Below are 22509 nucleotides of genomic sequence, written 5' to 3' on the forward strand. Positions count from 1 at the left end.
CAAGTGAGAAGAAATTGACATCCTTGTCTAGTTCTTACCTTGGGGAGTAAAGCAGATATTAAAAAAACTATTAAATATGATGTTAGCTATGGGTTTTGTAGATGCTCTTTATCAGGTTGAAGACATTCCATTGCTTGTTTTTTGAGTGCTTGTATTATTAACTAGAGGCCTGGTGCATGAAATTCGTGCATGGGGGTGGGGGAGAGGGATTGGGCCTAAACCAGCAGTCGGACATCCCTCTCACAATCCTGGACCGCTGGCTCCTAATCGCTCACCTGCTTTGCCTGCCTGGTCGCCCCTAACCCCCCACCCCCCGATGCCGACCTGATCGCCCCTCACTGCCTCTGTTTGCCGGCATGATTGCCCCTAACTGCCCCCCCACCAGCCTGGTCGCCCCTAAGTGCCCCCCTGCTGGCCTGGTCACCCCTTACTGCCCCCCTCTGCCAGCCTGGTTGCCCCTAACTGCCCTCCATGCCAGCCTAATTGCCCCCAACTGCCCCCTTGCCAGCCTGGTCGCCCTCAACTGCACCCCCCTCCCCGCTGGCCTGGTTGCCCCTAACTTCCCCCCCCCCACCAGCCTGGCACCTCTTACTGCCCCCCCTGCCGGCCTGGTCACCCCCAACTGCCTCCCTCTGCCAGCCTGGTTGCCCCTAACTGCGCCCCCTGCCAGCCTGGTCGCCCCTCATGGCCCCCCTGCTGGTCTGGTCACCCCACACAGCCTGCTTGTTCAGTTGTTTGGTCATCCCTTACTAACCCCCCTGCCAGCCTGGTAGTAGGCAGCCATCTTGTGAGGGCATGATGGTCAATTTGCATATTACCTCTTTATTATATAGGATGCTTTCTCTGTGTCTAATGAGAGGAATGTATAGATTTTTCTTCTATTCCATTGACATGATGCATTACAGTAATTGATTTTCAGATGTTAAAACAACTTTGCATTATTGGGATAAATATTACTTGGTTATGGTTTATAATCCTTTTTATATATTGCTGAATTCAGTTTGCTAGTATTTTGATGAGGATTTAAATATACATATATTCATAAAAAATATTGGTCTGTAGTTTTCTTTTCTTGTGATGTCTTTGTCTGGTTTTGGTGTCAGAGTAATATTGGTCTCATAGAATAAATTTGCAAATGTTGCTTCCTCTTCTATTTTTTGAAGTGTTTATAAAGAACTAGTATTAATTATTCTTTAAATATTGGTAAAATATATCAGTAAAGCTATCTGGCCCTTGGCTTTTCTTTTTATATTACTATTTCTATCATTTTCATTATGATAGATTTATTTAGGTTTCCTTTTCTTCTTAAGATTCAGTAGGTTTTATCTTTCTAGGAATTTTTCCATTTCACTAAAGTTATCTAAATTGTTGGTAAATATTTTGTTCTCAATATTAATTCTTTATATTTCTGTAATTTTCTAGTGATGTCTTAATATTTTATTCCTGATTTTAGTAAGCTTAATTGACTCTCTTTTTCTCTTGGTCAGTCTATCTAAAGGTTTTCTAATTTTGCTGATCTTTTTAAAGAACAAACTTTTGGTTTTGCTGATGTTCTCTACTATTGTTTCTTTCTCTATGTCAATAATTTCTGCTCTAGGTTTATTATTTCATTCCTTCTGCATGCTTTGGGTTTAGTTTGCTCTTCTTTTTTCAGTACCTTAAGATGAAAGGTTAAATTATTGATTTGAGGTCTTTTTAATATATAGGCATTTACAGATATGAACTCCCTTCTAAAGAATGCTTTCCCCGATTCCCATGAGTTTGGAAAGTTGTGTAGTACTTTTCCTTCAGCTCGGTTTTTCTAATTTCTCTTGTGATTCGTCTTTGACCCACTGGTTATTTAGGAGCCTGCTGTTTAATTTCCACATATTTGTGAATTTCCCAAATTTCTTCCTGTTACTTATTTCAAATTTCATTCCATTTTGGTCATAGAAGATACTTTGTGTGATTTGAATACTTTTAAATTTATTGAGGCTTATTTTATGGCCTACCAGTATATCCTAGAGAATGTTCCAAGTGTACTTGGGAAGAATATGTATTCTGTTGTTGTAGGTCTAGTTGCATTAAGTTTTCTATTTCCTGGTTGATCTTCAGTCTAGATGTTTCATGCATTATTGAAAGTGGAATATTGAAGTCTCCAACTATTGTTAAATTATATATCTGCCTTTAATTCTGACAGGTTTTCCTTCATGTATTTGGGGGGATCTAGTGTTAAATGCTTATATGTTTATAATTATTATACCTTCCCAATGGACTGATCCTTTCACCATTCTAAAATGTCCCTCTTCATCCAGCCTACGTGGCTCAGTGGTTAAGCATCAACCTATGAACCAGGGCATCCTGGTTCAATTTCCGGTCAGGGCACATGCTCAGGTTGCAGGCTAGACCCCTAGTAATGGGCATGCAGGAAGCAGCTGATCAATGATTCTCTCTCATCATTGATGTTTCTATCTCTCTCTTCCTCTCCAAAATCATTAGTAAATGTCCCTTTTCAATCCATTTTGTTTTAGTCTATTTTTTCTGAGATTAGTTTAGTTACTCTAGCTTTCTGAAGGGTGTTTGTGGGCATGATATATCTTTTACAACAGAATTTTGAGATTAGTTAAGAAATAAGAAATATGAAAATTTATTTTATAATAACTTTTACCAGTGGTCTGTTTTACTGTGGAGATTCCAAATACTATCTGGGGTCAACTGATTTCAGTATTAAGAATCTTGCCACAGGTGAGGGGATTTGGAGGACTGGCTAAAAAAGGTGAAGAGATTGAGAAGTACAGATTGGTAGTACCAAAATAGTCACGGGGAAGTAAAGAACAGTGTAGGGAATAGAGGCAATAATCTATATATATAAAGAGGTAATATGCTAATTGGTCCTAACGGTGTCCCAGTCACAACCTTTGAACAGGCTGCGCACACAGGAGCTGGTGAGTGGGGATGGGGGTAGAGACTTGCACCACTTGGACATGAGGCTGCCGCCAGGGGCTGCCTCCCAGCAGAGGCATGCAGAGGCCCACCATGCCGCCTGGCCCAGAGGGGGGCATCAGGATGGGGGTGGGGCCTCGGCACAAAGCTCAGCACTCCTGCTTCAGGGTCTGAGGCACAAAGAGGAAGGGAGAGCAGATGGGCAGTTAGGGGGTTTAGGCAAGGAGGGGAGAGCAGATAGGCAGTTAGGGGGATCAGGCCAGGAGGGGAGAGCAGATAGGCAGTTAGGGGGATCAGACAAGGAGGGGAGAGCAGTTAGGGGGATCAGGCCAGGAGGGGAGAGCAGTTAGGGCAATCAGGCCAGCAGGAGAGCAGTTAGGGGCATCAGACAGACAGGCAGGTGAGCGCTTAGGAGCCAGTGGTCCTGGATTGCGAGAGGGATCCCAGATTGGAGAGGGTGCAGGACAGGCTGAGGGACCCCCCTCCCCGTGCACAAATTTCATGCACCGGACCTCTAGTATGGTAATAACTACTGTGTTTCCCCGAAAATAAAACATCCTCCGAAAATAAGACCTACTTACAGGTTTCCTTCTGAGTGAAATATAAGGCATCCCCCGAAAATAAGGACCCCAGGCTCTGTCTCAGAATGAAAATTAATTTACCGTAAACTGGTCGCTAGGGCCGCCCCGACTGGCATCTAGCAACCAGTGACATTACGCGGAGTCCTGACATCACTGCTGTGTGGAGGCGGAGTGGAGGTCGGAGTGAGCAGTGAGTGCAGGGCAGGAGAGAGGAGGAGACTTTCGCAGATGTGTGTAGAAGAACAGGAGGATTAGAGTGGACGGGACGCAGCGAAGGTGGTGAGTGCTGGTCTGTCTCTGGTGACACTACCTGATGCTCGCGGCCGCCTTCATGATGACTGAAGATTCTCAGTCAGTGGCAGACCCTGCTCCAGCCCAGATCCAGGACCCAGCAAGCCCAGTGACAGTCCCCAGGCAGGCCCCAGGGGGTAAATGTCTGATAAAGGGGTAGGGGGGATGTCTGGTGAAGGTGTTCAGTGGCACAGGGGTGGGGGGAGGGGGATCACTTAAAATGACACAGGAGGATCAGAGGGGGCAATCAAAATGACACAGGAGGATCAAAAGGGGTAACTAAAATGGTAATCCCCCCTGATTCTCCTGTGCCATTTTGATTCCCCCTTCTCATCCCCCCTGTGTCATTTTGAGTGATCCCCCTCCCCCCACCTTGATACCCCAATTCCTTTTTTTTACCCCTAGAAATGAGCGCAAAAAGAAAAGGCTACTCCGTGGAGTACAAGAAAGGAATTGTGGAAGACTCTTGGGGCCAAAATCTTACTGCTTTCTGCAAAGAGAAGATGTTGAGTATCCGATTGGTCCAAAAATGGCGAGCAGAGTATGGTAACCTCATTGAACAAGTGGACAAGGGAAATGCTAAAAAGCGCAAGTGTGGATCAGGTCGGCAATCATTATTTTCCGAGCTGGAAGACCTGATCTGTGAATGGGTTGTTGACAGGAGAGCAAAGGCTTTGGTTGTGAATAGGGCTCAGATTCAAGAATTTGCCCTTGCAATGGCACCACAGTTTGACATAGTCCCTGAAGACTTCAAAGCATCACAACACTGGCTGGATAATTTCCTTCAGCGAAGTGAACTGTCTTTAAGAAGATCTATAACATTGTTTAGGTTGGAAGATACTCAAGTTATTAAGCGAGCACTTGCATTCAAGTCCTTTATTGATGATGCTGACTTCTCTAAATACAATCTTTCCAACATGATTGCTATGGATGAAACTGCAGTGTTTATGGGCCAATCATCTCAAACAACAATTGAACAGCAGGGTGCCTCCTTAGCGTACATTCCCTCCACTGCTTACGAAAGTGCACGTGTTTCCTGTATTTTGGCAATTCGTCTGGATGGCACTAAAATCCCACCTTTAATCATTTCTAAGGGCGAGAAGGAAAAGATTGAACGTGTTTTGGGCGTTTTTATTCTTGAAACTGAAAAAGCCTGGGCCACACAAGCAGTTATAAGGAAGTGGGTCGATTTAATGCTGCCGCTTGTTATGCGAGGGAGCCAAAGAGGTCTGCTAGTCTGGGATGCAGCCAGCACTCACCGCGCTAAAGACATGAAGACATTTCTTCACGAAAGAAAAATAGATCAGATAATGATTCCTGCAGGAATGACGGCCTATCTCCAGACTCTTGATATTGCAATAAACAAGCCATTCAAAGACAATTTGCGCATGGAAATTAATGACTACATTGAAAATAGAATGGAGAGAAATCAGCGTGGAAACTTTGTGAAACCTAAACTGCAAGAAGTTGTGACTTGGGTGAAGAATTCATGGGAGAAAATCACTGATAGTTGCATTGCAAATGCACTGCGAGCAGGCTACCTTGACAAGAAGTACTCATTTAAAGACAGTGCTATTGCTAAACATGAGAGATTTGGTCCACTGATTCTGAAAGAAATGGAGTCACAAGAAATTCACCAGGAAATTCAGGAATTGGATTGTTATGATGATGTTCCAGAAGATGATGACATGATTGTCATTGAATAAATGAGTAAATTCTTGATACTGTAGGATTCACAGTTTGTCTGGTTTGTGTTGACAACTACCGTACTACCGTACCGTATACAGGTAATAAATTTCCTTTATTTTCATTTAACAATAAATGTGTACCGTATTCTTCTTCATAGAAAAATAAGACATCCCCTGAAAATAAGACCTAGCATGTCTTTGGGGGCAAAAATTAATATAAGACACTGTCTTATTTTCGGGGAAACACAGTATGTATGTTGCCAGGTGGGTACTGTAAATATCAAGGGAACACTTTGTGAATTATGTTATTATCTAACCCTTATGCCATATGCCTAAAACTAATAAAAAATAATATTGAATTTAAACTGTAATTGAAAGAAAAATGTTTTTAGTATCCCCCTGAAAAATCTTCTTTTACCATTTCTTGTAGGGTAGATCTGCCAGCAACAAATTGTCTGTTTTTGTCTATCTAAGAATGCTTTTATTTCACTTCATTTTTAAAAGACAGTTTTTCTAAATATAAGATTCTTGGTTGACAGTCCTTTTTATCAGCCCTTTGAATGCATCAATTCACTGCCTGCTGACCGCCATTTTTTTTTTTCTGAAGAGAAGTCGGTTGACTATCTTATTTGGATTCCCGTCTTCATGACAACTCACTTTTTCTCATATTGCTCTTGAGATGTCCTGTTTCTTTTTAGTTTTTAACATTTTCACTATGAAGGATTTTTATCTCTATTTTTCCTACATGGAGATCATCAAGTTTCTCAGATGTATAGGTTAAGTTTTTCATCAAATTTGGGATGTTTCCAACCATTATTTCTTTGAATATATTTTCTGCTCCTTACTCTCCTTGTAGTACTCTATACACATTAGTTGGTGTTCTAAATGGTGCCCTATCAGTAGGGCTCAATTAATTTTTCTTTATTATTTTTTCTCTGTTCTTCAGACTGAATCATCTCTGTTGATCTATGTTCAAGTGTGCTGATTTTTTTTTTTCTGCCAGCTCAAATCTGTTAAGATACTAGGGTGAATTTTTTATTTGTTATTATACTTTCAAAATCCAAATTTTCATTTTGGTTCATTTTTGCTCTCTATTGATATTCTTTATTCAATGAAATACCTTCATCATATACTCTCTACTTCTTTAAGTATTGTGTCCTTTAGATTACTGGACATTTTTATAGTAACTGCTTAGAAATCTTTGTCTCCCAAGTTCAACATATGCTTTCTCTCAGACACAATTTCTGTTACATGCTTTTTTTCTTGTGTTGGCTCAGAGTTCCCTGTTTCTTTGTATGTCTCATACATTTTTGAAAAATGAATATCCTATATAATAAAGAGGGAATATGCAAATTTACTGTCACTCCACCACAAAGATGGTAGGACCCACAGCGGAGGTGGGGTTTTCATAACACAAGATGGCTGTGCCCACAGCAGAGGCGGGGTTTCCATAACACAAGATGGCTGCACCCACAGTGAAGGCCAACTTCTCGTAACAAGCCTTAACGAGAAATCAGCAGGGACCTCAGGCCGCGCTCCCCACCTGGCAGGGCTTGACGGGGGACCTCAGGCTGCAGCCCTCACCCCAGCGCCAGGCCAGGGCACCTCAGGCCATATCCCCAGCCCCGGCACCAGGCTAGGGGACCTCAGGCTGTGCCCCCTGCCCAGTGGGGCTTGATGGGGGACCTGAGGCCGCACCCCCCACCTGGCAGGGCTTGACAGGGGACCTGAGGCCATGCATCCCACCTGGGAGGGCTTGATGGGGGACCTCAAGGTGTGCTCCCCTCACCCCAGCCAGGGGGATCTTAGTCCGTGCCCCCCACCCAGCAGGGCTTGACAGGGGACCTGAGGCTGTGCCTCCCTTCTGGCACCAGGCCAGGGTACCTGAGGCTGTGCCTCCTGCCCTTCGGGGCTTGACAAGGGTGGGGCCGGCCGGGTCTGGATCTAGCCCAATGTGGGGGACTGGCCGGGTCTGGGTCTCGTGCAATTTTCAGGTGCATATAGGTGGGTGGGGACTTGACTCTGGGTCCCGTGGTGTGCCCCAGACTCTGACAGGTGGAAGATTTTCATATACATTTTACTAATTTTCTTTCATCTCTGACACTTCTAGTATAGAGAAAGGGCAAATAGCAATATTAAAATATTTCCTTTAATTAATCCCCTTTTAATGTGCATGAATTTCGTGCACCGGGCCACTTGTTGTCGATAATAGGTTATAGGAACTCTATAGATATTGATACACTCTCTTCTATGGAGACTGCTTTTCTTTACTTATTTATTTGTTTAGTGACTTGGCTGGACAACTTCAGTGAAATCTATTTTCTCCACAGCATGCAGCCTCTGATGTTGTTCCTCAGAGGATGTGTGCAGCCTTGTACATAAACACTGTCACTCCAGGAAGACAGTAGTTTCAGTTTAAGCAACTGTCTCTTTCTCTAATCTATTAAGTGTCTGCCTCTGCTTGTATACCCAGTTGTTTATCTCCCCTGATTACCAGCTGATTGCTCTACTAAAATGTACAGTGCCCTGAGTCATATATTGTTCCATCTAATTAAATTAGTCTCATCTAATTAAATTCAGGCCCAATTTCAGGTGGTCTTTGAGACCAATCTTTGACACTTCTTCTGATCCTAGAGAGGGCTGTTTGGGGCTGACCCTTCTCTGTAAAAACTTCTAGATAGTCTATGGGTTAAATTGTTGCTTTTTTAAATTTATTAACTTGAGAGACAGAGAGAAAAGGAGAAAGAAGAAGAGAGACTGAGACACAGAGAGAAACATTGATTTGTTGTTCTGCTTATTTATGCATTCATTGGTTGATTATTGTATATAATCTGACTGGGATTGAATCTGCAACCTTGGCATATCGGGATAATGTCCTAACCAACTGACTTACCCAACCAGAGCCCTCCAGGTTTTGTAATGGGACTCCTGTTCTGACCCTGGGGTATCTGCAAGCTAACCCCTTCCAGAAGCACTGCCCGGACTAGCTTCCTACTCTTATTGAGCTACCAGCCTCCTCTTAATTTCTTTGAGCCAAAATCTAGTTTTTTGTGAGTATCTTTAGGCTTCAACTTTTCCACGCTCTTTTCCAAATAGTTAGTTCTCTTGGGAAGAGCGATGATGGAGCTTTCTGTTATGTCCTGTCTCTTCTCCCAATGCTAATAGAAAGTTGGGCCAGGACTAGTATTCTGGGCCTGCTCTGCCTAGGGTTAACTTCTATTCCATGAGTGGGCCTGGGGGTTAGGAAGGGAGTTCCAAACCTCTTAGTTATTCTTGGCTAGACTACAGCTTGTGCAACATAGAGTTGGGGAGAGTGCTGGCAACCTACCTCTCTCAGGAAGATCTCATAGATCTAGAATGCGAACTAGGGGAAAGGGAAGCTTGTACTCTTGTCCATATCCACCTTGAGTATTGCTTCTGTCATGATGCATTTGGGGCAGAGAAGGGAGTAGATGGTACCCCAAATACCACAGTTTCTCACTGCTCTTACCAAGATTTTGATTTCCTTGAATAAATGATTCTATTCTCTACTTGCTCTATGTCCTTAGGACAATTTCCAGTGAAATGTTTTTTTTTAATTAATTTTCACTATTTATGGTTATTTTGCTGGGGAGAAGGTCTGTTGCAGTCAACTTCTGTCTAAGTCTCTCCTTTAAAAAAGGTTGAGATTTTTAAGAATTCAAAAATGTAGAGGCCCAGCTGGTGTGGCTCAGTGGTTGAGTGTTGACCTATGAACCAGGAGGTCACAGTTCAATTCCCAGTTAGGGCACATGCCCAGGTTGTGGGCTCAATCCCCAGTAGGGTAAGTACAAAAGGTAGCCAATCAATGATTCTATCTCTTCATTGATGTTTCTCTCTCTCTCTCCTTCTCCCTTCATCTCTGAAATCAATAAAAATATGCATTTTTAAAGGTGCACAGAGAATTACTAAAATTTCCATGAAAATTTTTCATATTCTAGCAATAAATTACCTCTCACATTTATCATTTTCATCCTAAAGACAACTGCCTTACATGAGTTTTCCATCATTTCTTGCCTAAAGTATTTCACTAACTTTCTATGTAGTCCTCCATTGTGATTTTCTTCCCCAGCCAATCTATCCTCCTTCTACTGGAGTTAATCATCTGAAACTTTCTAACTATTTAACTTGAGTGGCTCTCTACTGATTCTAGTATAAAATCCAAACTACTTAGCATAATATACAGGCACTTAAACAGCTAGCCCCAACTTTCTAGCTTCACCTCTTGCCATTTTTTCAGATCTATCTTTCACTCTAAACATAGAAGTACCTTTTAAACTTCTGTGCTTGTAGTCATGTTATTCCCTTCCCTTTTCTGACTTGTTAATTTCTACTTATTCCTACTTATTTCTTAAAGGCCTGATAAAAAATATCCACCTTATTCTAAGCACCTATCAAAATCAGCTCATTGAGTTGAAAATCAAATGTTAAGTCAGGAATCAACAAAATGGCATTTATTGCATGAATGTATATATGTCTTATAAGCCTTTTTAGTATATTTATGCTGCTTTCCTGGGCTCAAAATGAAAAACCACAAGGAATATTTAGACACTTTTTGCTTTGTAAAAACATATTCCAGAGTTGGTATTAAAGGATATTAGAAATGAAGTTATAGTTGCCATTCTTTTTAAATAAATACAACCTAAAAGTACATTTATTCAGAGAGAAACCACCCTTCCAAAAGAAGGGAGTATATAGGTAGCCATATTAGAATTTTAAGAAAAGGTTATTCAGCCTCTGAACTGTTTGTCCAGGGAGCGGAGCGGGGGGGGGGGGGGGGGGAGGTTTTATTACCAAAAATATACTTATGCAAGAAAAGGAGAATAGTATTCTGGGGTAATTCTCACCCTGAATGCTTTTAGTACCAAGGAGCTCTTGGTACTCAATGCTTTTAGTAACCAGATAGGAAGACAAAGAAATTAAAATGTTAAAAATGTGGTATTGTGACAAGTGTTATTTACTTACCTCAGGAAAATCTGGCAAAGGTCCTGTTTCATTTACAAACTGAATATAATTAGATTCACTATCTTCCCCAACTTGTGAGAAATAAAAGGGAATTATGTTGATTCTTATGCTTTCCATTTTCAGGTAAAGCATCTAAAAGTAATAACAAAACCATCCCAAAAGGGTATGTTAGTCAATAATAAAAAGTAAACATTTAAATTCTGATTCCTAAGTTAATTCCCTTAAATACAAGTTAGTTTCCTATAGACAGATGCCTTGTTCATAATCCTATATAATAAAAGTGTAATATGCAAATCGACCAAACAGAGGAATGACCAGTTGGGGGGCGGGGCCAGCGAGCAGGTGGCACCAGGCCAGCCAAGGCGTGTGCCAGCAAACAGAGGGAGGGGACGGCAATGGGATGGGGGGACGGTGGCAACCAGTGGCGGGGCACGGGGGCCGGTGCCATGCCCTGATTGCCCGCCCGGTTGCCTCCCACAGAGGCCATGGGCAGCAGCGGGGTGATTCAGGGCAGGGCTGACTGCTCACCATCCCCAGATAGGCCTACTGGGGTCACCTCCCACAGAGGGAGGCCAGACTAAGCCATCATTTGGACATCCCCTGAGGGCTCTTGGACTGTGAAAGGGCGCAGGCCGGGCTGAGGGGCCCTCCCCAGTGCACGAATTTTCATGCATTGGGACTCTAGTCCATATATATATATATATATATATATATATATATATATATATATATATATAAAGCTTAAGCGACCAGTCGACCGTTCGGCTGGTTGACTGGTCACTGTGACACACACTGACCAGGGGGCAGATGCGCAATGCAGAAGCTGCCCCCTGGTGGTCAGTATGCTCCACAGCAGGAGCGCTGCTCCGCTGACCAGGATGAGCGGGGCCAGGATGAGTGGGAGCGGCTCTTCCCGCTGCCTGCCATTTCCTGCACTACTACATCCCTTGGGGGATGTTGGATGCCAGTTTCAGCCCGATCCCCACAGGCCACGCCAAGGGACCCCACGGGCCTCTAGTATACTGATAAAGAGTAGTATAAAGTAGGTGATTCAATTTATGTTAATATTAACTATAGGCCTGTCAGTGCATAGCATGAGAATAAGCAATAAACTTAGTTCTTACCCATTTCACAGTATCTGAGGATTAATAAAAGATAAAAATACTTATCTAATGAAAATCTATCCCAGATTTCATGGTTTTCAATGAAAAATATTAATTACTATCACAGACTTGTTTTTCAATGTAAAAGAATACCAACTAGATCTCAAAAAATTGTTTCTCTTTATAAAACTTGCAAAATATTATGTTTTCAATGTGCATCTTTGAGCAATGTAGAAAGCTTTGTTGTTTTCTAGAGAAGCCACGTGTGGTAGAGCAAGTATTCCACACTGCCGTGGCTCCCACTACTCTGTCCTTGTACTGACCTGAGGCAGTCATTTGTGCTAAGAAGAGCAGGTACACAGAGGTAGCATCCAATTGCAGGTGTCCCCACTGGTCGTCACCCACTACAGTGGCACAGGTTTTTGTGTTGTACTTGGCATGGAGGCTATCCTGGGTACTCTGACTGTATTTGAATGACTCTACTTTATCCACCTGAAGAAAAAAAAAAACAGTCATAGAAGGCTCTGCCAAAAAAGCAACCCATATGGCACACTTCTGTCGTACTCTAACTAAAACAATTAGTTCCTGAAGCTTAGATTTGATTATGTGTGCACCTGATATATAATAGTAACTATTATATCTTTAAATGTGGTTCATTAAATTAGTGGCTTTAAACCTATTTGATAAGGTAGAAAATGAAAATATCTAAAAAAATTTAAAAAGTAGCAAAGAAGGAAAAAAAGAAGAAATGATGGCTGTGAGATAACCATAGAGAGAGCACTAGTGAAACAGTTTAGAAGTCTAGAGTTTATTTCTTTTATTTTAGACTTGTTGAATGACTGTGGTCATTTTATTAATCTGGACCTCAATTGCTTCTTCTAATAGAAAATCAATTCAGATTCAAGGTGTGCAACATATGTAAAGTTCTTCTACGATAAAGGGAAAGCACATTTTTTTTTTGTAAAACACTTTTGAATGAAAAAAATATCATAAACACCCTAAAAGATAAATCATGGCCTGCTAAAATTATTTGCAGTATGTTCAGGAACTCCTCAAATAGGCAAGAAAGAGATAGTCCAAAAGAAATAGTCAAAAGACCTAACAGGCAATATAATTGAAGACGAATGCAAAGTTTTAATATACACATGAAAGGATGCTCAACTTAACTCAAGATGAGGAAAATGCAAATTAATGCAAGGGGATAGAAGTCCTTGGCTCCCTATCTCCAATCATAAAATCTGAAACATTTATAAAGGATTTTTCCCCTAAGTTTTTAACCAAAATTTATTTTTATATGGAGCTATTTATAGTTTTTATTAATTTTATTAGTGTGAAAATGTGTGTTTCCCTACAGAGAGATTAATGTTTTTAATAACAGAGTGCTGGCTCTGGACCTGCTGAGGGCATAACATACTGTATAGTATATGCACGGTAGAACCTTCTAAAATCTGAAAAATTCTGAATTCTAAAATTTATCTGGTCCCAAGGGTTTCAGATGATGGCTTATAAAAATGTATCATATTTTACTCAATATACATAATTGCATGTACAGCTATGCAAAGTATATTAAAAATCATTTGCAGAGGGGCTAAAAAAAGACCATAAGGAAGCATTCCAGTGGTAACTGGATAGTAAAATCATGGGTGACATTGCTGCCCTCAATTCTACAACTTTTCTAAAATTAGTGTCTACTATTTGTGAAATTGAATATATATATATATATATATATATATATATATGCGCTATAAACATCCCCTAAGGGGTAAAGATACTATTACAATGTGCATTTATTAGAGAGGGAGCTGTTAACAATGGCATACCTGTCTGATCATGCAGTGTAGCAGTCCCCTCATCAGCTTCACTACACTCTGCAAAAATAAATGGAAACAAGACTATTATAAATATCCCTGGATGCAGAAACACTTACTCAGCAACTGCAGTTGGTAGATGACCTTTTGAGAACAAGTAACCCTATCCTGGGTTCCTATTTACATGGCATTTACTTTATAAATATACAGAAGAGTAGATTGCAGCTAAAAGTGGAATCAAAAGCTTCAGTTGGCGACTCCTTCAAGTTAAATAGTTCAAGTTCCAACAGGTTTATATAAAACTAAGACAACCATCCTATTAGAGGACATGCCACCTGGAGAAAATGGGCAAGTCAGATCAAAATTCATAAGGCTATGAGGATATTCTAAAATACATCCTATGAAAAAAATAAAATAAAATACATTCTATGGCCTAGAAAAGCCAACATCATCACTGTTATTTTTTTCTAAACTAGTCAATTCTTATCTTCAAGAGTCCACAGCAATACTTTTCTGGACATTTTCCCTAAAGAATATAATGATCTTCAATTCAGAATAATTATAAAGAGGAATTGTTAGTACAATTCAACTCCTTTTCTATAAAAAATAAAAAGCCACAAACTACTTAAGACTTAAGTCATTATTTTACTTATAAGGGCCTGGCAATTTCTAAGATAGTTTTCTAATCACAGTACTCCAAAATAATGATTAACAACTATGTACATACTAGTTGGTATAAAATAATATAGTAATAATAATTATATTTCATTATAATATAGTATAGTAATATGATATACTACACGATACTATACAAGTTATACTACATGACACCAGAAGGGCCCATCACCAGTGGCATGGATAGGCAATATGTTTTGGAAGAATATCACCAAACAGCTTCTCCATTTCTCTAAGTTTTCTGTGTCACAGTCCAGAAGAAATACAACCAGGATACTCTAAGAAATGCTGGCTCAGAGGTGGCTTAAGGACACCTCTGCAAAATAATTATTCTTTCAAAACATTCAAGCAATAGGCATGATAAAGATAAGTACCTATTAATTATGCTCTAACTCTTTATGAAGTATTTTATTGAGGAAAAATAACAACTGTTTCCTTGGAAGAGTATCTTTTAAAAGCCATTTCTATCTATAAATGGTTTCCTCCCCTTACAGATGAAGAAATGAGAGACAGAGAATAAGAGGTGGGGAGAGAGAGGGAAAGAGAGGGGGTGACAGTGCATGATTATGTCACCTTTTAAAGCATGAAGCATTTATCATAAAGTAATGAAACTGATTGCAACTCCTATAATAAAATCTCTATCACTATTCTGACCCTAATAAAAGACATCATCTTTTAATATACCCTGTTACAGAAAGCATTTAACATACCCCTCATTCTGTGGGGAGACTTCATTCAATTCTGAATTATCTTCTACATGTCAAACATACAGACTTTCATAAAATCCTTTCAAATCTCTTTGCCATCTAGCTTTGCTACTCCCATCTACATGTTCTTTAATTTAAACAGAAAACCTGGGGAATCACAGACCAGGTAGAAAATCCCTCATTGCCATCCATTTTTGTCTTCCTGAAATGGCCAATGTCACCCATTTCTGTCATCAAGTTTCAACTTCCAAGTCAGAATAGTATAAAATTAATAGGAAGCATGGGAAGGTAAAAATAAGAGGAGGTACCTGTACTCTGTATTCCCCGAAACTGGCCATATTATCAAGCAGGGGTAGTAGGTGGTATTGATTGTAGATGTTTATTCATATACCAGGGATTGTAACCACATCAAGTGACACCCTCCTCTCACCTACTTTTTTTTTAGGATAATAGATCTATGTATTTGTGAATTGGTTATGTAAGGGTATAGAATAAAACTCAGTTCTCAAACTTAATTCATACTGCAAGGCTAGTCGAGGAGCTAATTGTTCTAAAACTGAATCATTTTTCCCCATCAGAAATAATGTAAATGGAATTAATTTGTTCCAGACCCCCAAATGATTCTCTGTTTTAACCTTTCTTATATACAGAACATGTCTAATGTATTGTTTAATCTATAAATAAATACTTCTTTTCTTATAATTTATTGGACTAACCCCTGCCAGCCTTAAACAAATAACTTTCAGCACTCTTTCCAGGGGTGTATTTCAGGAGGTCAGCATTCAGCATCTCTGTTTGCTGTCACTGGCTAATTTATCCAAATCAACAACAGGTTTTCTGCCTCTTCAATTGCCTGTGATCATTGTTTCTTTCACTACATTAGCAACATTAGCACACTTGATGGTCTCCTTACGTTTTAAAATTGTGCTAATCTTCCATTTCGCCAGCAACAAACAAACAAACAAAACCCATAAAAATATTCATAGCACAATTTCCTGAGATATTAGCAGTAAACTGACTCATACTGGCACATTTTCTCCTTTGTTTGAGACATGTTTTCCATGAACTTGGTCAAGAACTGAATTGGTGGAGATGAGAGACATTCGAGAACTGAGGTTTGACTCTTTAACTATGTACAACCATTATCTATGTAAATATTAGTATCTCTCTCTCTCCAGGTATATGTATAATCAGATGTATAATGTTTCAGCATCTAAAACATTCAAAGCATGAGGATGGCAGCACATGAAAACATGGTACTTGGATATTCCCACAACCCCATCAAAATTACAACTAAAATACAGGACAACCATCATTCAGAACCCCCTGAAATCTGGCTGAATGGAAGTCCTACAACTACAGAATTAAAGAAGAAAACACACTGAGACTGGCAAGAGGAGTGGAGGTGAGGAACAACTGGTCCAACACCCACATGTGGCATTTTTTTAATCCGGAGGGATATCTTGACTGCGAAGGCCTCCTGTGAGGAGCAAGGGGTCCTAGCCCCACACTAGACCCTTCTACCCAGGGTTCCAGGGCTGGGAAGAGAAGTCCCCATAACTTCAGGCTTTAAAAACCAGCTAGGATTGTGGCTGAAACAGAGACTGCTAGAGACCCAGACAGTTCCTCTTAAAGGGCCAGCACATGGACTTAATCAGACTCACTCCCTCTGAGCTCTAGTACTGCGGCAGCAGCTTGAAAGGATACAGGGACATACGGGGAGGAACTAAAATACCTGACATCACGGCAAGAACTTGGGGGCAGCTTTCTTCCAGACAAAAGTGCTCGCAGAGGTCATTGATCCTATGCTGAGACCTCCCCTGCAACAGAGCTGACTGCCAGGTGCCATATCTGACTCTTCATCAACCTGGCTCTCACTGTTCACCACCCTGGTGATTCCATGAGACCCCCATCCCACCCAATTTGCAGCCTTACCCAAGCTGTTTGCAGAGGCTTTTCCGTATGAATAGCCTGTCCTGGCACACGCTTCAGACTTTCCTAAAATCTCTCAAACAAGTAGCAGCTGGACTCAGCATGCCCCATACCTCTTGATAAGCAGACCCCAAGCCCAGCACTAGCAGCATCCTCCTAAGGTTCACAGTTTGGCTTCTCCTGAACACCTCCAAGCCCAACACAAGTAACAGCCATATGCAGGTCACTCTGTAGCTTGTGCCTGGTGGCCCCAGGCAGTGGTAGACTCTGCACCTTCCTGAAGGCCCCAGAGCCAATACATCCGGTAAACAGTTTCAGACCACGCCAGATTACAACTCTACACATCGACGAGTGACACGCTCAAGGGGAAGACTCGGTAAGCACCAAAGACCCACTGAAGCAAGTCCTGCTCCATAGGGGTGTCTCCTGCACAGCAGCTCTTCCACTGTAGTCGCAGCTGGTCCTCACAGCCAATTGGTGGGGGCCCAGTTTCTCCCAGTGATGCCAACAGCAATCAAGGCTCAACTATAACAAGACAGTGCACGCAGCCCACACAAGGGTGCACCTAGAGTGCCCAGCTCAGGGGACTGGGGAGGGTGAGCCACTGGACCATACAGGACACCTAATATACAAGGCCAATCTACCAATTCCAGGTGACATAGCAGTCCTACCTAATACATAATAGGTGTACTGGTTAATAATGTGGATTTTTTTCAATAGATGGAGTTACATATATGTTGATATATATGTGATTTGATATGTATGCTATTTTGTTGTATTGATAGCAAGCTTCAAAACTTCATATGTCAAATTTGCTGAAGGTATTAACATCATAGATATTTTTATGCTTAAAAATGTCGAATTTTGTGCCAAAAAAAAGAGCATTTCTGGGAAGTTTTAATTCATTACTTTATTTTGAAGAAAAAGTTATCGTATACTTTGGGAAGCTTATGGTGAACATGCCCCATCCCAAGATACTTGTGAACACTGATTTAAATGCTTTAAAAGTGATGATTTCGATGTGAAAGACAAAGAACGCCCAGGTCAACCGAAAAAGTTTGAAGACCAAAAATTATAAGCATTATTGGATGAAGATGCATGTCAAACTCAAAAACAACTTGCAGAAAGATTAAACATTGCTCAGCAAACAATTTCCGATCACTTACAAGCAATGGGAAAGATTTTAAAGGAAGGAAAATGGGTGCCACATCAACTAAATGAAAGACAAATGGAAAACTGAAAAGTCATCAGTAAAATGTTGCTTCGACGGCATGAAAGAAAGTCTTTTTTGCATCGAATTGTGACTGGCGATGAAAAGTGGATTTATTTTGAGAATCCCAAATGCACAAAATCATGGGTTGATCCAGGTCAAGCATCAACATCGACTGCAAGGCCAAATCGTTTCGGAAAGAAGACAATGCTCTGTGTTTGGTGGGATTAGGAAGGTATGGTGCATTATGAGCTTCTAAAACCAGGTGAAATCGTTAATACTGATCCCTACTGACAACAAATAATCAAATTTGAACCACGCTTTGATCGTGCAATGACCAGAAGACACGGCAAAGTAATTTTGCTTCATGATGACTCACCATCACACACTTCAAAATCAGTTAAAGACACATTAAAAGATCTTGCCTGGGAAGTATTAACCCACCCGCTGTATTCACCAGACCTTGCTCTTTCAGATGACCACACATTCCGATCGATGGCACACACACTTTCTGAGCAGCACTTCAAAACATACGAAGAAGTGGAAAATTGGGTTTCTGAATGGTTTGCCTCAAAACAAGAAAAGTTCTATTGGGACGGTATCCACAAATTACCTGAAAGATGAGGGAAATGTGTAGCTAGCGATGGACATTACTTTGAATAGAGCACTTTTGATGGTTCTCTTGAAATTATCATGTTTTCTTTGATTACAAAATCCACCATTATTAACCAGTACACCTAGTAGAAATCAACACAGGGAAGCAGACAAAATGCGGAGACAAATAAACATGTCACAAATGAAAGAACAGAAGAAATCTCCAGAAAAAGAACTAAATGAAATGGAAGAAAGCAAATTACCAGATACAAAGTTCAAAACAATGGTTATAAGGATGCCCAAGGAACTTAATGAAAGCTTCAAGTGACTTAGGGAGAATTTCAAGGATCTTAATAAGAACATCAAATATATGAAAAAGGACCAATCAGAAATGAAGTATGAAATGAAGAATAAGGGAAGCAACAGTAGAGTAGAGGAGACTGAGAATCAAATTAGTGATTTGGAATATAAGGAACAAAAAACACCCAATCAGAAAAGCAAAAAGAAAAAAGAATCCAAAAATATGAAGATAGTGTAAGGAGCCTTTGGGACAACTTCAAGCGTATGAACATTCACATCATGGGGTGATAGAAGGATAAAAGAGGGAGCAAGAAATTGATAACCTATTTGAAAAAAAAAAAAGACAAAACTTCCCTTACCTGGTGAAAGAAATAGACTTACAAGTCCAGGAAGCACAGAGAACCCCAAACAAGAAGAATCCAAAGAGGACCACACCAAGACACATCATAATTAAAATGCCAAGGGTTAAAGACAAAGAGAGAATCTTAAAAGCAGCAAGAGAGCTAAGATTTGGAAACAGCCTAAATGCCCATCAGCAGATGAATGGATTAGAAAACTGTGGTACATCTACACAATGGAATACTATGCTGCTGTAAAAAAGGAATTCTTACCATTTGCAACAGTATGGATGGATCTGGAGAGCATTATGCTAAGTGAAATAAGCCAGTCAGTGAAAGATAAATACCACATGATCTCACTCATTTATGGATAATAAAGAACATTACAAACTGCTGAACAAAAATAGACAGAGGCGAAGAATCATCGAACAGACTGTCAAACTACAGTGGGAAGGTAGGGGAGGGTTGGGGGGGTAAGAGATCAACCGAAGGACTTGTATGCATGCATATAAGCACAAAGAACAGATGCACGACACTGGGGGTGGGGAGATGAGGGCAAGTGCCAGGGGGTCGGGAGGCTGGAAGAAGGTCAGTGGGGAAAAAAGAGACATATGTACTACTATTTGTAATACCTTAAACAATAAAATTTAAAATTAAATTAAATTTTTTTTTAAAAAAAGCAGCAAGAGAAAAGCAGTTAGTTGCCTACAAGGGAGCATCCACATGACTGTCAAGTGACTTCTCAACAAAACTATGCAGGCCAGAAGGGAGTGGCAAGAAATATTCAAAGTGATGAATAGCAAAGATATACAACCAAAATCACTCTACCCAGCAAAGCTAACATTTAGAATTGAAGGTCAGATAAAGAGCTTCACAGACAAGAAAAAGCTAAAGAAATACATTACTACCAAACCAGTATTAATTACATGAAATGTTGAAGGGAGGAGAAGGAGAGGAAGAAGAGGAGAAGGAGGAGGAAGAAAAAGAAGAAAAGATAAAAAATATGAAAAATAAAATGGCAATAAATACATAGCTATCAACAATTGAATCTGAAAATCAAAATAAACAAAGAATCTAATGAACAAAATAAATTGGTTAATAAAATAGAACCAGAGGCATGGAAACATGGAACAGGCTGATGAATTTCAGAGAGAAGGTGGGGCGGGAAAGATTAAGCAAAGAACTTATATTGCATATTTACATTACCTATGGTTAGACAATAGGGTAGTGAAGGAGTGGGGAGGATCGGGAACCGGGTTGAAGAGCACAATGGGTGGAAAAAATGGAGACATCTGTAATACTCTCAACAATAAAGATTTTAAATAAATAAAAATAAAAATTTAAAGCACTCTACCAGGCTTTGTGGAACATAATGACAAGGGAGACAGGACAAACATGTTTTTTTAAAACACACACACACACACGTGCGCGCACACACACACCAAACTACACTACAAACATGTCTACTTAATAATTCCTAGTTATCCTTTAAAACCCAACTCCTCTGAATCTTTCCTTGCCTTGTTCAAGGGAATTGGAAACTCACACCTCCCACAGAACTTTGTACTTATCTCCACTATAGATAGTACCTACAATATCTGTCCTAATGTTTTGTAACTATTTGTTTATATGTCTGTCTCCCCTATCAAACTATGAATTCCTTAAGAAAAATGCTCCAAGACCATATTCAGAAATACACCTTTAAATCAATGGACTAAGCAGATTATATTTTGGGAAAAAAATATATATATAGTATATTTTCCATGCCTGCAAGTAACTCTCAAATGGCTTGTCAAATAAATGGTATGCACATGCACATACCATTAAGAGAAGGAAGATGCAAATATGTCAAAATGTTAACAATTAGTGAATGTAGGTAAAGAGTATGTGCAAATGTGTTCACTTTACTCTTCCTACAACTTTTCTATACATTAAAAATTTCAAATATAAAAACTCAGAGTTAAATATAAACATTTTGTTCCATTTTATTTTTTATATCTATCACAGGGCCTGGCACATGACAATTACACAAAATCTACTTCAAAATGGAAAAAAAAAAAAACCCACACAGACCATAAGTAATCTAGAAATCCCAAGAAAGTAGTCCTGAAAAAGAAATGATCACTGAGTGGTCTGTGAGGACAGGAGTTACAGAAAAAGTAGGATTGGAGCTGGGCTTTGAAAGGAGTGTATTAGTTCAGATTAGAAGGGAACATGCATTACAAATGGAAGAAGTTCATAAAAAGATTTGGTGGCTTCCATGTAGGAAAATTTTAAAAAAGACTCAATCAATCTTAATTAGACTGAGGTTGTATTCATACTATCACTAAATTTCAACCTGCTTCATTCCCTTCACTTGTAAATTTGGGAAAATAATACCTAATTTACAGGGTGTTATGAGAATAAAATGCTAGTAATTATGGGGAAGTATGTAGTACAATGAAAAGTATTTACACGAATGTCAGGTATTTTTATTAAGGAATTGTTAAAGTAATAAAGATACTAATCTGGCTGGAACTAAGGGTATAATGCATGTTACCAGCATGGCATAATATTGGCTAGGAGTAAACTCTAGAGTTTTGCCTATCAATCCAAAACATTTAGATTTTACTTGATGGGAAATGAAAGCCACAGAAAGATTGTTGAGAGTGGAAATAATATATTTTAAGTGTGGTTTTCACAACAGTGTTAAATGATCAAGGTTTAGACAAGAGTTGAGGCAGAAGGGACAAGAAAGGAGGGGGTGGATTCAAGAAAAATTATAAGAATCAACAGACTTTGGTCTGCATGTGTCAAAAGTCAAAGGGGGGTTAGTCAAAAATCACCCTAATGACAGCATTTTTCGAACACTGTTTTATAGAACACTAGTCTAGGAAATTCTTAAAAGGCTGTAAAATTCACTCCTATCTTAGATTCCAAATGCACTTTACTATGCATTAGCATATCAAAGGCTCTGAGAAATTATGGAGTAAAGAAATGTGCTGTTTAACATAGCCCCAAACTTAATTGACCTAGTGTTCCATGGAACACACTATGGAAAATGCTCTAAGTAATGTTGCCCAGGTGACCAGCACACTGAAGACACAATAAGAGAAAACACAATGCTTAGAGAGTTGCTGTTGTTTGATAGTCCATTTTGTTTGTTGAAGGTGTTTCAGACATAATGATTTTGAGAAGCTACAGGATATGCAGGGTCAACTGATCAAAAGACTAATGAAAATCAGGATTTGACATTAAAGTGAGGTCAGAGTTAAAGATGAAGCTTTGGGAGTCATTCTCATAAAGGTAATAGTTAAAGGCATGGCAAAAGATAAGAGACTACACCAAGAGAATAAAATTGAGGCAGAAGTAGAACTGATGGCAGCAACAGAGCAATC

At 39.9% G+C, this 22509-nt stretch overlaps 1 protein-coding gene across 8 annotated transcripts in view; it reads right to left on the reverse strand.

Moving 5' to 3' along the window:
• PHKA1 (phosphorylase kinase regulatory subunit alpha 1) overlaps positions 1–22509 on the reverse strand; it is a 349029-nt gene that overhangs the window by 291383 nt on the left and 35137 nt on the right. For 7 of the 8 annotated variants that reach the window (XM_080653241.1, XM_080653240.1, XM_080653242.1 and 4 more), the window contains 2 exons: positions 13389–13436; positions 11892–12060 (listed from right to left, as the gene is read on the reverse strand). The exons of the other annotated variant lie outside the window; for it this stretch is intronic. In XM_080653241.1, coding sequence (XP_080509367.1) covers positions 11892–12060; positions 13389–13436 — 217 coding nt within the window. The remainder of the gene's footprint in view (positions 1–11891; positions 12061–13388; positions 13437–22509) is intronic. 8 annotated transcript variants of the gene reach the window in all.

The sequence above is a fragment of the Plecotus auritus genome (assembly GCF_963455305.1).
Source record: "Plecotus auritus genome assembly, chromosome: X".
Classification (NCBI taxonomy): Eukaryota; Metazoa; Chordata; class Mammalia; order Chiroptera; family Vespertilionidae; genus Plecotus; species Plecotus auritus.